The 14,686-nt window shown below is 37.7% G+C and overlaps 1 protein-coding gene across 4 annotated transcripts in view; it reads left to right on the top strand.

Annotated features, from left to right (window-relative positions):
- Positions 1-1,570: 1,570 nt before the first annotated feature.
- LOC306666392 (bombesin receptor-activated protein C6orf89 homolog) overlaps positions 1,571-14,686 on the top strand; it is a 37,589-nt gene continuing 24,473 nt past the window's right edge. The window contains exons 1-3 of one of the 4 annotated variants that reach the window (XM_079148440.1): positions 1,599-1,733; positions 9,235-9,317; positions 14,476-14,683. In XM_079148440.1, coding sequence (XP_079004566.1) covers positions 14,495-14,683 — 189 coding nt within the window. In that variant the 5' untranslated portion in view covers positions 1,599-1,733; positions 9,235-9,317; positions 14,476-14,494. Of the gene's footprint in view, positions 1,734-3,130; positions 4,961-4,998; positions 7,596-9,234; positions 9,318-14,475; positions 14,684-14,686 lie in introns of those variants that run through there. The other 3 variants (XM_079148441.1, XM_079148442.1, XM_079148439.1) reach the window with 3 other exon arrangements.

The raw sequence follows: 14,686 nt of genomic DNA, 5'->3' as shown, positions 1-14,686 counted from the left end.
CTGCCTTAGCTTCCCAAATCACTAGGATTACAGGCTTATACCACTGTGCCCAGCTGTCCAGAACACTTTTTTAAAGTAAAAATTGTCATTGAAGTATAACATGTATTCAGAAAAGTGGACAGATATTAATTATGATAGGTTAATTAATTATTATAAAGCAAAGGGCTGGGGATATGGCTTAATAATGGAGCATTTATGGTATGCATGAGGTCCTGGGTTAGATCCCCAGCACCACAAAAAAGAAAAAAAATTAGAGTAAACCCACATGTGTAACTACCATTAAAAAAAAAAAAAAAAGTTTACAGTTCCTCAGAGGCCACCCCCTAATCATTACCTCTTCCTTCCTCCCCAAAGGTAACCACTTTCTGCCTTCTAATATCAACGGTTGATTTTCCCTGGGTTTGAATTTTATATAAATGGAGTCATAAAATACACATTTTTGTATCTGGCTTTATTTGATTAATCTTATGCTTGGGAGATGTATCCATGCTATTGTATGCAATGATCATTTTTCATTTTTCTGTGCAATAGTATTCTGTTGCATGTTTCCAGATTGTACCCCTAACACATAATGCTGCTACTACGAATATTCTTGTGTCTTGGCATACTTGTACATGAATTTTTTTGGGGGGTATATATACCTTATAGAATGGCTAGGCGATAGGTAATGTGTATAATTTACATGTGTGGTTCTATTTTGGGGTCTGTATTGGTTCGTTGGTTTACCTACCTCGGCATCACATCACACACTGGCTTTGTAACTATAGCATTTAGTCTGAACCCAGTAGAATTTTGTTTGCAGATCTCGTGCCGAAAGCAGTTAAGAGCAGTGACCATGCAGTTGGGCAGGATGAGTCTGGGATTAAATGCTGAGCCCACCACTCCTTAACTGTGAGATCATTCTCCAGCTAGTTAGCCTCTCCCTAAACGTGTTTGGTTTGCATGAGCATAAATGTTAAGGGGCTACTTATGTCATCATTACCTCTTCCTTCCTACCCAATATCAATGCCTTCTAATATCAATGGTTAATTTTCCCTGGGTTTGAATTTTTATATAAATGCAGTCATAAAATACACATTTTTTGTATCTGGCTTCATTTGATTAATCTTATGCTTGGGAGATGTATCCATGCTATTGTATGCAATAGGGTTGTTGAAGCGATTTTGTCAAGGTATAGTGCTCAGTCATATCTGGCATAGAGAAAGCTCTCAATAAATACAAATGAGTGGGCCAAGTGTAAATGTGAGCGATTGCTCGTCTTTCAGAATAGATGCACTTACAAGGAAAGGGCTGCGCTTTACTTACGTATTCTTCCCGGTCCCATCCCTCAATGCCTAACACACTGCCTGGAACGCAGTAGGGGACTCAACAAATCATTGTTAAATGGATAGTTTAGTTATGAAGCTTGTGTCACTCCAGGTAGAAAAGACAGACCCTGCCCAGGACTACAGAAGACTGAAAGAACCACGCAGCAAAAGAAACGCCAGGGGGAGCAAGAACCTATACTCTCCAGATATCGCGAGAGTTTCCCCGCTCTCCGCGACGTCGCGCATTCTGTTCTTGGCGCAAGCACAGGGCGGGAACGAGAAGCTACCCGAGGGCTTGCGGCCTCGCCGGTGGTGTGGGAGTTGCTTCCGGGTTGTGCTCCCGGAAGCAGGAAGTTGGCCCATCCTCCACGCCCGGCGGCTGATGTCCCCGAGGCGGGAGGAGCCCAAGGGGGCGAGGGCCCGCATGTGAGTGACTGGGGCCCGAGGCCGGGAGGGGGGAGGCCGCCCTGTTACAGCCTCGCCGCCGCGAGGGGCTGGCATCCTCGCGCGGCCGCTCCCGTGCGGCTGCTGCCACCTTTCACCCCAGCGTTGATCCCTTTTCTTGAGTCGCGTTTTGCTGACTGACAGCTTTCCCTGGCAGTTCCCCCAGGGTCGGCTCCCTTAAGACATCAGTCTTTCCTTGACCCGGCCCAGGAGAGTGAAACGAGGGCGACCCTGTCTGACTTGCTTCGCAGGCGTCACAGAATGCCGCAGGCGAGCGGTGCCAGCCGAGTCCAGATTCTACTGCCCTTTTGACGGATGTCTCGTTTCTGTGTATACAGTATCTTTAAAGTAGCTTCCCCGCTCCCCCCGAAACTTCTTTTTCTAATAGTTGCGAAGGGGAAAATGCTTTAAAAAAAAAACGCGTGGATTTGTTACGTGATAAACTTGGCGTGTTGGATTTCACAAAGGAATATGTCTTGGTGCATTGACACGAGTAAACGAGGTGTTTGTACTCACCATTTAGTACGAGGAAATTAAGTTCCATAGTATTTAAGACTTACCCCGCAAGGCCACAGTTTTCGGGGCTAAGAGCCCACATAGGCATGGTATTCGAGAATGTTTCTTTGGAAGTAGTCATCAGTCACCTTATAATAGAGGCTGCTCCCATACTCTTAGTATTCTGAACTTTGTGATTGCTCATTTGGTAGTTCCCACAGTGGAATTTTCTAAACCTCTCTCCCTTAATAGGTTCATTTATTTGAATTTGAGTTTTCACAACTTCCCTCTAAGGAACAATGTGCCTTTAAAAATAAAATGCTTGCAGCCTGGGGATATAGCTCAGTCAGTAAAGTGCTTGCCTTGCAAGCACAAGCCCCTGGGTTCGATCCCCAGCACTGCAGTAACAAATAAAAAAATAAATAAATAAATAAAATAAAATGCTAAGTTCACCAGGTGTGGTGGAGCACACTTGTAATCCCAGAAGCTCGAGAGGTGGAGGCAGAAGAATTGCAAGTTAAAAGCCAGCCTCAGGAATTTAATGAAACCCTGTCTCAAAATAACAAAATAAAAAGGGCTGGGGATGTGGCTCAGTGGCTAAGTGCTCCTGGGTTCAATCCTTGGTACAAAACAAAAAAAAAGTTCAATTTTGTTGCTTTGCAGTTTTGACGGAAAGTTCACATAGCCCAACTTGCATACCAAAAAGCAAAAAGAGACCCTGTTTACACTGTTAAGCCTTTTCTGTCTTGAATTTAAACAGTTCAAGATCCAGTTTGAATCACTGTCCCTTCACAGCTACTGTGAAACACAAAAAGGAGGTCTACTCTGCTCACTTAAACCCTCATCAGGCTGATGCATTAAAAAAGAAGAAGAAAAAAATATATATATATAAAACAAACTGCTAACTTTCAGCTATTTTAGGAACACACGGATTTCTTTAGGTCCTTTCCATCAATTTGCTCAACAGTGATGGAGTTCCAGTGTCCAAGGTGAATTTCAATGTCCATACTTAATGTTTTTGTGTAGTTTTCTACCATTTATTATTGCTTTCAAGGAACTCACAATTAGTGTGGGAGGTAGACAGGGAAATAGATGAAATCCAAAGTGACAGTTGCATAAGGCTCAGAGGGCAAAATTAATGTTGGAGTCTTGGAGTTCACTTATTGGATAAAGCACTGGGAGCTTGGCTTTTAAGGCAGAGGAAACTTTATGAAAGCTAAAAATATGAAATAGCATGACAGTGTAGTATATGAGGAAAGATTAACGGAAATGAGACTCAGCAGGTTGACAGTGACCAGATCATAAGGGGATATTGAAAGTAATTTGGACTTCATTCTAAAACATTTTTTACTGAGTATTTAGTTTGTCTGGAACCAGTGTTTTATTTGTTATCATTTGTAGTCTTAACATTGTGGGGTAGATATAATTATCCCCATTTTATAAATGAAAGCTCTAGGGCTTAAAGAGGGTAAGTAGTGTCTCCTGGCTATACAGTAGGTGGAAAAACCTAGCATTTGCATCTAGTTTTTATTTTCCAACTGCAATGCCTGTGTCCTTAACCACCATGCTAAACTGTACCTGAGTAGAAGATAAGGAATCTGGAAAGTGTTTAACATGAACCAGTATGTGTTTAAAAAAAAAAAAAAAAATTGTGCAACAGAAAAGAGGCTAGACTAGAAAGGAGGACTGGAAGTATAGAAATTAACATTATTTTTATCATAATCCATAGAAAAGGTGTTGAGGGCTTGGTCTATGCCATTAATGTAAAGCTAGAGAGGAAGTGATGATATGAAAATTATATAGGGTGTTGAATCAAGAGGAATTAATGATAGTTTGGTGACATTGAGGTATAAAGAGGAGAATTTTTTTATTTGGAAGACTAGTGTTTCTATTAAGGAAAGGAATATAGTGGGAAGAAAGTGTTGAAGGGGAAATATAATAAGTTCAGTTATGGACACTTTACATATAGGAAACTAGGGGAAATTTGGGTCAGACTGGCTGGAAGGTAGTTAAATAAGTAGATGGGTCTTGAACTCTGGAGAAGAGAATTCTGGAGTGCGGAAGAGATTTGGAAATCATTAATAGCTGGTGGTTAAAGCCATAGAGGCAATAAGAAGTCAAGGACAACTGTGGTGTCCTGACCAGTCTCAGCAAGAGAACAAGAATTATGCCAAGCTTTTAGAACTCATGAGGAAGAAAGTGGGTAACCACAACAGCTGCTGCAGAGTGGTCATATAAAGTAATAACTGAAAAGTGTCCTTTGGACTTGACATTTAGAAAGCCACTGGCAACCTTAGAGTAGTATCAGTAGAGTGGGTGGGGGGCAGAAATGTGACTTCAGCAAGTTAATAAACAAACCGAGACTTGAGTAACAAGAGAATAAGTGAAGTGTCCCTTATTCCCCTCTTTAGTGGAAGAAAGTACTGGAAGTCTAGAGGGGGAAGGATTTTTGCGTTTGTTTGTTTGTTTGTTTGGAACTAGAAACTGGAAAAGTGAGGAAGGCAGCAGGTAGAGATAAGTTTAAAAATGTGGCAGCTTCTGCTTCAAATATGCCAATAACATAAAGGACTGAAAAAAAATTTGGAATTTATTCTAGATTAAGTAGGTCAGACACAATAACCAGATGATATATGTGATCATAGTTTGGATCTTGGATTGATTTTTTTTTTTTTTTGCAGTACTGGGAACCAAATCTAAGGCCTCTCACATGCTAGGTAAATGCTCTACCTCTGAGCTACACCTTCAGTCCTGGATCTTAGATTTTTAAAAAGCTGTAAGGTTGCTGGGTAAGGTGATGTACGCCTGTAATCTCAGAAACTTGAGAGACTGAGGCAGGAGCATTACAAGTTCAAAACTAGCTTAATCAATTTACCAGGTCCTAAGTAACTTAATGAAAACCTTTCTCAAAATGAAAAATTAAAAAAGGATTCGGGGGGAGGTGCTGGGGTTATGGGTCGGTGGTAGAATGCTTGCCTAGCATGTGTGAGATAATGGTTCAAGTCTCAGCACTGCATATAAATAAATAAAGGTCCATTGGCAACTAAATAAATATTTTTAAAAAGAACATTTAAAAAAAAAAAAAGTTTGGGAACCTGGTGTGGTGGCACACAACTGAGGCAGGATGATTACAAGTTCAAAGTCAGACTCAGCAACTTAGCGAGGCCCTAAGCAACTCAGAGAGACAGTTTCTAAATAAAATATAAAACTGGCTGGGGTTGTGGCTCAGTGGGTTCAATCCCTGGTACCAAAAAAAAAAGTACAAACTGTAAGGTCTTTGAGGGCAGGGGAGGCAATGGGAGGATTTGACTATAGACAGAGTATTAGGTAATACTAGAGAATTTATTAATTTTAATGGGTATGATAATAATGCTAGTGGATATCCTCAGTGGAAGATGCATGCTGAAATATATAGAAGTGATTTCATGATGTGTTAATAATTAACTTTTAAATAATTCTGGTTAAAAACAGAAAGCAGATATGGAAAAAATGTTAAAAACTGATGAATGTAAGTGAAAGATAGATATTTATTTTACTATTTCTGTTTTCCCAGAAGGTTGAAAATTTTCAAAATAAGTTTGGGAAGAAATATAGAATTGAGGATGAGTCCATGTGAAGGCTGTTTTCTCTCTGGACTAGAAAGGGGTATATTTTCAGAGTAAAGAAACAACTAGGGGGGCTGGGGATATAGCTCAGTTGGTAGAGTTTTTGCCTAGCATACTCTAGGCTCTGGGTTCAATTCCCACAAAAAAAAAAAAAAACTAGAATTGGTGATGTTGCTCAGTGGCAGAGCACTTGCCCAACATACATGAGGTCCTGGGTTCAATTCCTAGTACTGCAAAAAAAAAAAAGAATGGCGTGTAGTGAGGCAGGACTGCAATCTCAGTGACTTGGGAGACTGAGATAGGAGAATCACAAGTTCAAAGACGGGCTGGGCAACTTAGCAAGACTGTGTCCCAGAACAAAAAGAACTGGGGATGTTGCTCAGTGGTAGAGAGCCCCTGAGTTTGGTCCCCAGTATTGCGGGGAAAAAGAGGAAGAAAAGAAAAACAATGAAAGAACTAAACTCCAAGTCTCACTGGCCCCAAAAGGGGGTCATTAGATTGAAATGTTAAGAAAGTAGAATTCCTTTGATCATAAATTTTTTAAAATGTTAAACCATTTTATTGAGATACAGTTGACATACAGAAAACTGTATATACTTAATGTATATAATTTAATGAGTTTGGAGGTAAGTTTACACCAGTGAAACCATCACCACGGTCTAGGTCGTCAACCTGTCCATCACCTCCAAAAATTTTCTCCTGCCTAGTTATAATTATGATTTACAATAAGACCATTTAAGATTTACCTTGTTAGCATAAGAAAATAATATTGTTAACTTGAGTTCTGTGCTGTATAGTATATCTCTAGAACTAATTCACCTTGTATAACTAAAACTGTGTAATCTTTGATTAATGTACTCCTTAGCTTCCCCTGTCCCCAGTCATGGAAACCATTGTTTCCCTCTGGTTCTGTGTTTAACTATGTTAGATTATTTATATAAGTTGGTATCATGTTGTATTTGTTTTTCTGTGCCTAGTTTATTTCACTAAGTACAATGTCTTGTAGGTCCTTCCATGCTGTCACAAGTAGCCACATTTCTTTCTTTTAAAAGGCTACATAAGTAGGTCTGGGGATATAACTCAGTTGGTAGAGTGTGTGCCTCACATACACAAGGCTTTGGGTTCAATCCCCAGCACCACAAAAAAAAAAAAAAAAAAAAAAGGCTAAATAGTATTTCATGAATTTACATACATTTTATTTATTCATTAGTGCATTAGTGGACATTTAGATTGCTTCCAGTCTTGGCCAGTGTGAATAATGCTTCAGTAAACATGGGAGTATAGATATCTCTGAGATCTAGATTTTATTTCCTTTGGATGCATACCTACCAGTAGGTTTGCTGGATCATATGGTGGTTCTATTTTTAGTTTTTTAAGGAACTTCCATACTGTTTCATAGTACTGTACCAATTTACATTCCTACCCACAATGTACCTTGATTGTAAATTTTAAGCACTCAGTTCTGTTTTAAATTATTACTCCTTTAAAGCATGTTAATCACTTAAAATTTTTACCAATTAATTTTCCTTTAAATATGGTGGTTTTTTTCTTATTTTTTTCAGTCCATATTTGTTCCTTTTAGTAGAATGTATCTTCAATTAATGGAAATCATGGGAAAAGTAGAATGGAATATATTCATAACATGAAAGAATGCATAACATGTGACTCTACATCATGTACAACCAGAGAAATGAAAAGTTGTACTCCATTTGTATACAGTGAATTAAAATGCATTCTGCTGTCATGAGTAAGTAAATAGAACAAACAATTTAAAAAAGATTTTAAAAAAAGAATGTACACCATGCTGTGTAGTTGGTAGAATACTAAAGAACCAAGTAGGGGAAAAGAAATTTAATATTACTCTGGTTATCACTCCCATTGTTGGAGATTGGAATATATTTATATGGGCTTTAAAACTTTCTGACCTGTAGTGTTTCTCCTTCTGTGCTTTAACTAAAATCAATCTGTATTGTAACTCAGAGTTGCCTAACTGGCATAGCTGTCCAAAAAACTGATCAATGTTCCAGACCCTCCCCCAAATGTTCCAGACATATTCATTGATCAGTAGAGGAGGTAGTTCTCTATTAATCAGTGCAAAGGTGAAATTTACTTTCATTTTGACCTCTTAACCTGTTTTCTGCCTTAAACACTTTTTTATTGCTAAGTCCTATGAGTTTTTCTATTAGATTTGCCCCTTCTTCATAGACTGGAACCTAAAAGAAATTGTGTAGAAGATCTTATTGAAACTTTGGTTGTTCCCTTCTATTCCTGAAATACTCCTTTAGAAGTGAAGCAGCTCTCTGGCTTCTCTCCAACAGGTCTCTTTGGTTTTTGTTTGTTTGTTTTATTTTGCATGCTAGACAAGTGCTGTACCACTGAGCTGCATCACCAGACTTCCACAAGCCTTTTGAAAGCAAGGTTTTTCAGCCTCAGCTTTTCTAACGTTTTGAGCAGGACACCTTTATGTTGGGGAGGATGACCTGTGCATGGTATGATGGTTAGTCTTTACCCACTGGATACTGATTAGTACCCCTCCAGTTTTGACAGAATGTCTCCAGATATCACCCAATGTCCCCTGAGGAGCAGAATCACTCCTAGTTAAAAACTACTGTTCTCAAACACTAGTGTTCCTTTAATCAGTAGGGAAGAGGCTTAAAAGCTTCTGTGCCTGGGCCCTAATACCAGAGGTACTGGCAGTTCAGTGCAATAGTCCCTGTTCTGGCAAGTTCATTTACTTGCGATCTGAAAAGATTAAGAGGAAAATCCCAGAAATAAATAGTTTATATATTTTAAATTGTGTGCTGCTCTGAGTCATGTGATGAAATATTGTGCTGTCCTGCCCAGAATGTAAATCATGCCTTGTTTAGTGTATCTACTCTGTACATGCTACCTGCCACCTACCACCTGCCCGTTGGTCACTTGGTAACCATGTAGGTTATCTCTTGTTGCACTATGGCAATGCTTGTGTTCAAGCAACCTTATATAGTAGCCTAATGCTATGTTACAGGGCGTGTGTCATTCCTCTCACTTCATCTCATCATGTAGACATTTATCATTTCACATCATCACCAGAAGGGTGAGTATAATACAATAAGATGTTTTGAGGAAGAACACATTCATGTGACTTTGATCACAGTATGTTGCTATAATTTTCTATTTTATTATTAGTTATTGTTAATATCTTACTGTGCTTGATTTGTAAGTTAAACATTATCATAGGAAAAAACATGGTATATATAGGGTTTGGTACTATCCATGGTTTTAGGCATCCACTGGGGGTCTTGAAGTGGATCCCCACAGTTTAGGCAGAACTACTGTGTGTCCAGGATGCTGCGTGATACCTTGAATTCATAATTCCACTAGTGATCATGCCTGTGCCCTTGCAGGTTTAAGCCACTGTTAGAGTCAAGCTCACTCTTCTGAACTTCCCAAAGCTCACTTCTGCCAGAGTTGGACCTTCTTTTTGGAGGTAAATGGACTTCCATTAAACCTCAGCTGATTTCTCTCAATCCTCTCATGCTTGATGCTCAGCCATGAATTTGCGTTTGTTTTTTTTTTAAAGGAACAAAAGATTTTGTTGTTTAACTAACATTATATCCAACAAATGCCATTAGCATTCCTCTGGATGACAGTCAAAGATGTCTCCAGTTTGGCACTAGGTTGTGACTCAATGGTGGAGCACTAGACTGGCATGTGTGATACCCTGGGTTCAGACCCTAGCACTGAAAAAAAAAAAAAATCTTCAATTTAGACCAAAAAAAAAAAAAAAAAAAAAGTCATCTCTGGGATTGCTGGTCACAAAACCAAGGTGTGAAAAATATTGTAATGATTTATCACTTGACTCATTTTGCAGGAATCTTTGTAATGCCATATATCCCCACAACTGTCTGTTATCAAACATCTCTGACTCACTTTGTGCCCAGAGATGTTCCTTAAGAGTAGCTGTGGAATTTTTTTGATTATAAAATTAATACAGGAAAGTTTGGAAAACATGAAAAAGCATAAAAAATGAGCATAATTTCATCTCCCAGAGATCTCCTGACTTATTAGTTGGATATATATTATTTTCTGGGGTGTTTTTGTTGGTGGTGGTGTTAATATGACTTTTAATGCTTTGCCGTCCCTTCTAGCTGCTAATGGAAAATAGCTTAGTGAAAAGAATGTGAGGTTCTGTTGTGGCTCAGGTGACAGCTGACTAGATGGTCTCAAATAAAGTACTCCCCCAACCTGGAAATCAAAATACTTGAACTGCATGACCTGAAATGATTTTCTAACAAAGTAGTTTACAGTTGTAAGAAATTGACAGTTGTTAAGCATATGCATTAAGAGAGTCTCCACTGGGGGGCAAGGGAAACCTCTTATAGATGAATTTCTAAATCCTTTGTAATAGTTTCACCATCCCCTACCCAGTTTTTTGTTATCTTTATCAACAAGTATATGCAAATACCTTTTACATGCCAAACATTGTACCATAATAAGGATACACCAGATCTTTCCTGTTTTCATAGACCTTAGAATCTAGTGGCTGGACAATGGAAATGGATAGAACATAGTACTGTTATAAATGCTACAAAAGGGATAAATTCAAATTCCATAAATACACATTTTAAAGCATCTTTTTTGAGATATAATTTATATGCCATAAAATTCAGCCATTCAAAATGTACAATTCAGTGACTTTTAATATACTCACAAAGTTGTATAGTCATCACTGCAATTTAAGTTCAGAACATTTTTGTCACTCTGGAAAGAAACCCTGTGCCTATTACCAGTCACTCCTCATTCTCTCCACTATTTCCCCTAGGCAATTATCAATCTGTTTCTATCTCTATAGATTGCCTATTTTTTATTTTTAACATAAATGTAATTGTATAATATTGTATAATTGATTTGCAATAATTATAAATCTTTTGTGATTGTATTCTTTCATTTAGCATAGTGTTTTCAAGTTTCATCCATGTTGTTGCATACATGGGTACTTAATCCCTTTTTATTTTTTATAATCCATTATATATGGATATATAATGGAATATTATGAAATAATATTGAAATTGAAATGAAATCAATATTAATATGAAATCAATATTAATATGAAATCAATATTAATATTGATAAATGAAATAATACCACATTTCATTTATCCATTCATTAGTTCATTGACATTTGGGTTGCTTTTGTTTTAGAAATAATGTTGCTATTAACAGTCATGGAATTTGTGTGGGGTGGGATACTGGGGATTTAACCCAGAGGTACTTTACCACCATGGAGCTACATCCCCAGACCTATTATTATTTATTTTGAGACAGGGTCTCACTAAGTTGCCATTCTCCTGGCTTAGCCTCTTGAATTGCTGGAATTATGGAGGTTTGGATTATAGAACTGTTCCACTGTGCCTAGTTTTTTTTTTTTTTTTTTTTTTTTTTTTTTTTATGATGCTGGGGATTGAACCCAAGCCTCCTGCACACTAGGAAAGTGCTCTACCACTGAACCACACCCCCAGCCCCACACACATACAAGTTTGTGTGGCATGTTTCAGTTTCCTCCAATATATACTTGGGAGTAGAACAGCTGGGTGTCACATTAATTCTGTGTTTAACTTTAAAAAAAAAAAAAAGTCAAGGCAATTTAAAAAAAATTTTTTTTAGATGTTGATAGACCTTTAGTTTATTCATTTATTTATATGTCGGGCTGAGAATTGAACCCAGTGCCTCACACCCGTTAGGCAAGTGCTCTACCACTGAGCCACAACCCCAACCTTGTGTTTAACTTTTTGAGGAACTGCCAAACCATTTTCCACAGCAGCTATGTCATTTTACATTCCTAGCAGCATACTGGTTTATTTATTTTTTTCTTTTTTTAATGCAAAAGTTCCACTCACTTCAAAAGCACTGACATGGTACACATGTATTCTTTTGGAAAGCTGTCATTACCTGTAGGCTAAAGAACAACAATCATGTTGCTCCAACAGAGGACAGGAGCTCAGCACGCACACACATATCAGTGTATCTTCTATTCCAGCCGAGCACTTCTCAAAGACATGTACTATTTGGTCCCCTTTATGCCTTTAAACATTTGGTTCATTAGGTCTTCACTTGGCCTGCACATTAGAGAGCTTTTAATAAATGTTCATACCTGCTCATATCAGTTAAATCAGAATCGCTCTACTAATGATAGATTAACAGGCATGTAATCTAGCCTTGTATGTGCATTCTGTTTGCTCCATGTTCTCACCAACACTTATGTGACTTTCTGATCTTAGCCATCCCAGAGTGATATCCCATTGTGATTTTGGTCTGCATTTATCTGCAGGGTTTTTTTTTTTTTTTTTTTTTTTTTTTTTGTTTTGTTTTGTTTTCCAGAGCTGGAGATGGAACACCAGACCTTACATGTGCTAGGCAAGTGCTTTACTACTGACCCACACTCCCAGCCCAATCTGCATTTCTGTGGTGGTTAATGATATTGAACATTTCTTCATGTACTTATTGGCCATTAGTATATCTTTTTTGGAGAAATTGCTGTTCTTTGCCTATTCTTTCTATTAGGTTTTTTGTCTTTTTATTAGTTATTTATAAGAATTCTTATGTATTCTGGATACAATTCTCTTATCAGATACATGATTTACAAATACTTTTTTTCTATTTTGTGGTTATCATTTCGCCTTCTTCTCATTTTCTTTTCTTTTGATGGTGCTGGAGATTGAACCCATTGCCTCACACATACCATAAGCCCATGCTTTACCTCTGAGCTATACCCAAGCCCTATTTCACTTCTATGATGTTATCATTTGCAACAGAGAAATTTTTTTTGTCATTGAAATCCAATTTATTTTTTCCTTTGCTGCTTAGTATGCTTTTGGTATCATATCTAAGAAACCCATGTCTAATTCAATATGATGAAGTGTTTTCTCTATGTTTTTTAGGAGTTTTATAGTTTAGGATTATAAATTTAGAACTTTGATCCACTTTGAGTTAATTTTTGTTTATGGTATAAAATAGGGTCTAACTTCATTCTTTTACATGTGAATGTCTAGTTGTTCCAGCACCATTTGTTGAAGATTCACTTTTTCTTCTTTTGGTACTGGGAATTGAACCCAGGACCTCATATATGCTAAGGCAAATGCTTTACGCTGAGCTGCATTCCTAGCCATTCTTATTTTTTTTTTTAAATTTTGAGGCAAGTTCTCACTACATTGCCCAGGATGACCTCAAATTTGCAATTTTCCTCCCTTAGCCTCTTGAGTAACTGGGATTATAGGCTTGTATCACCATGCCTGGTCAAAGACATCCATTATTAAATGGCATCTGTAATATCTTTTATCCAAATCTTAAAATGAAGTCATAAATGGTCTGGAAAAAAAATTAAAGCAAATTGTGAGGCATTCTACTAGAAAAGATACCTGATGTGTATACAGGTTTGTGACGTTTCAGGCTTCCTTTTTTCTACTGGAACAACATGACTGTTGTCCTCTACCCTACAGGTGGCAGCATCTTACCAGAAGAATGCATGTGTATCCTGTCAGAGCCTTTTGAGGTTAGAAGCACTTTGAGAGGGCTGGTGTTGTAGCTCAGTGGTGGAGTGCTTGCCTCCCACATATGAGGCACCGGGTTCAATCCTCAGCACCACATAAAATTAAAGATATTGTGTCCACATTTAAAAAAATCAGCACTTTGGGAATGAAGTATATGGAAAAATAAGTATCTAATTTCACTTTGCAAATGGTACAGAGAGAACTCTACTTTGCCACTTTAGTTTTTATCTTTTATTGTGTGTCCACTGTGAGCAATCTGGCTTTGAAATAATTATGAGAATACAGATCAAAATTTGAAAGTAGTGTAGACATTAGGTCTTTTAAGTATATAAAGTACAAATAAAATGCTGTACATTGTCTAAAATTGTGTTTATGGAAAGACATAAGGACTGAAACTGCAAGGTGTAAACAACTTGGTTGTTGGAAACTCTTGCTCTGTTTTCAGATCAGTACCTCTTCTAGTGTTGCTTTAAGATCTTTCTGGTATAACTGTAAAGAAGTAACTGATTAACATCATTGTCCACATTCCACTTATTTGTATTTTGGTAAATGACCTGTAGGAGATATTCTGGGATTGGTTTCAGAAATCTTTTTGGATGTCATTAGTGCTTCAGAGTTCCATTGGGATATATCATGCTCCAAACCAGTGCTCCTCAAAGTGTTTGAGAGCTAGTGAAATTGTTTGAGAGTTATGCTTCTGTGTAGAATGTTATTAGGGCATAGTTAAGTAACATTTAAAAACTTGCAAAAATCCAGGTGTAGTGATGTACCTGGTTCCAGCTTCTAGGGAGGCTGAGGCAGGAGGATCTCTCGATTCCAGGAGTTTGAGATTATTTTGGACAACAAAATGAGATTCTATCTTAAAACCAAAAAAAAAAAAAAAAAAAAAAAAAATTGAAAAAATAAAAAGTTGTACATGTGACAGTTTGACGTTTCATCATACTTATTATGTTTAATAAAAATATCTATAGTGATTTGGGAATGACATAAAGCTGGTTATCTCAGAGGGTTAAGAAACACTGTTCTAAAGGAAGTAGCCTTGAGCAGGAAGTACTTTTAAAAAGCCAGCTTTATTTTACATTTATTTTCTATCTCTCAGGGATTTTGTATTGGAAGACATGGATCTTGCTGCTAATGAGCTCAGCATTTATGACAAACTTTCAGAGACTGTTGATTTGGTGAGACAGACAGGTCATCAATGTGGCATGTCAGAGAAGGCAATCGAAAAATTTATCAGACAGCTGCTGGAAAAGAATGAACCTCAGAGGGGGCCACCTCAGTATCCTCTCCTTATAGCTGTGTATAAGGTA

The sequence above is a fragment of the Sciurus vulgaris genome, assembly GCF_902686455.1.
Source record: "Sciurus vulgaris genome assembly, chromosome: 7".
In the NCBI taxonomy this organism is placed as follows: Eukaryota; Metazoa; Chordata; class Mammalia; order Rodentia; family Sciuridae; genus Sciurus; species Sciurus vulgaris.
Note: the sequence above shows the minus strand (reverse complement) of the source record. Positions and strands in the feature narration are given on the sequence as shown.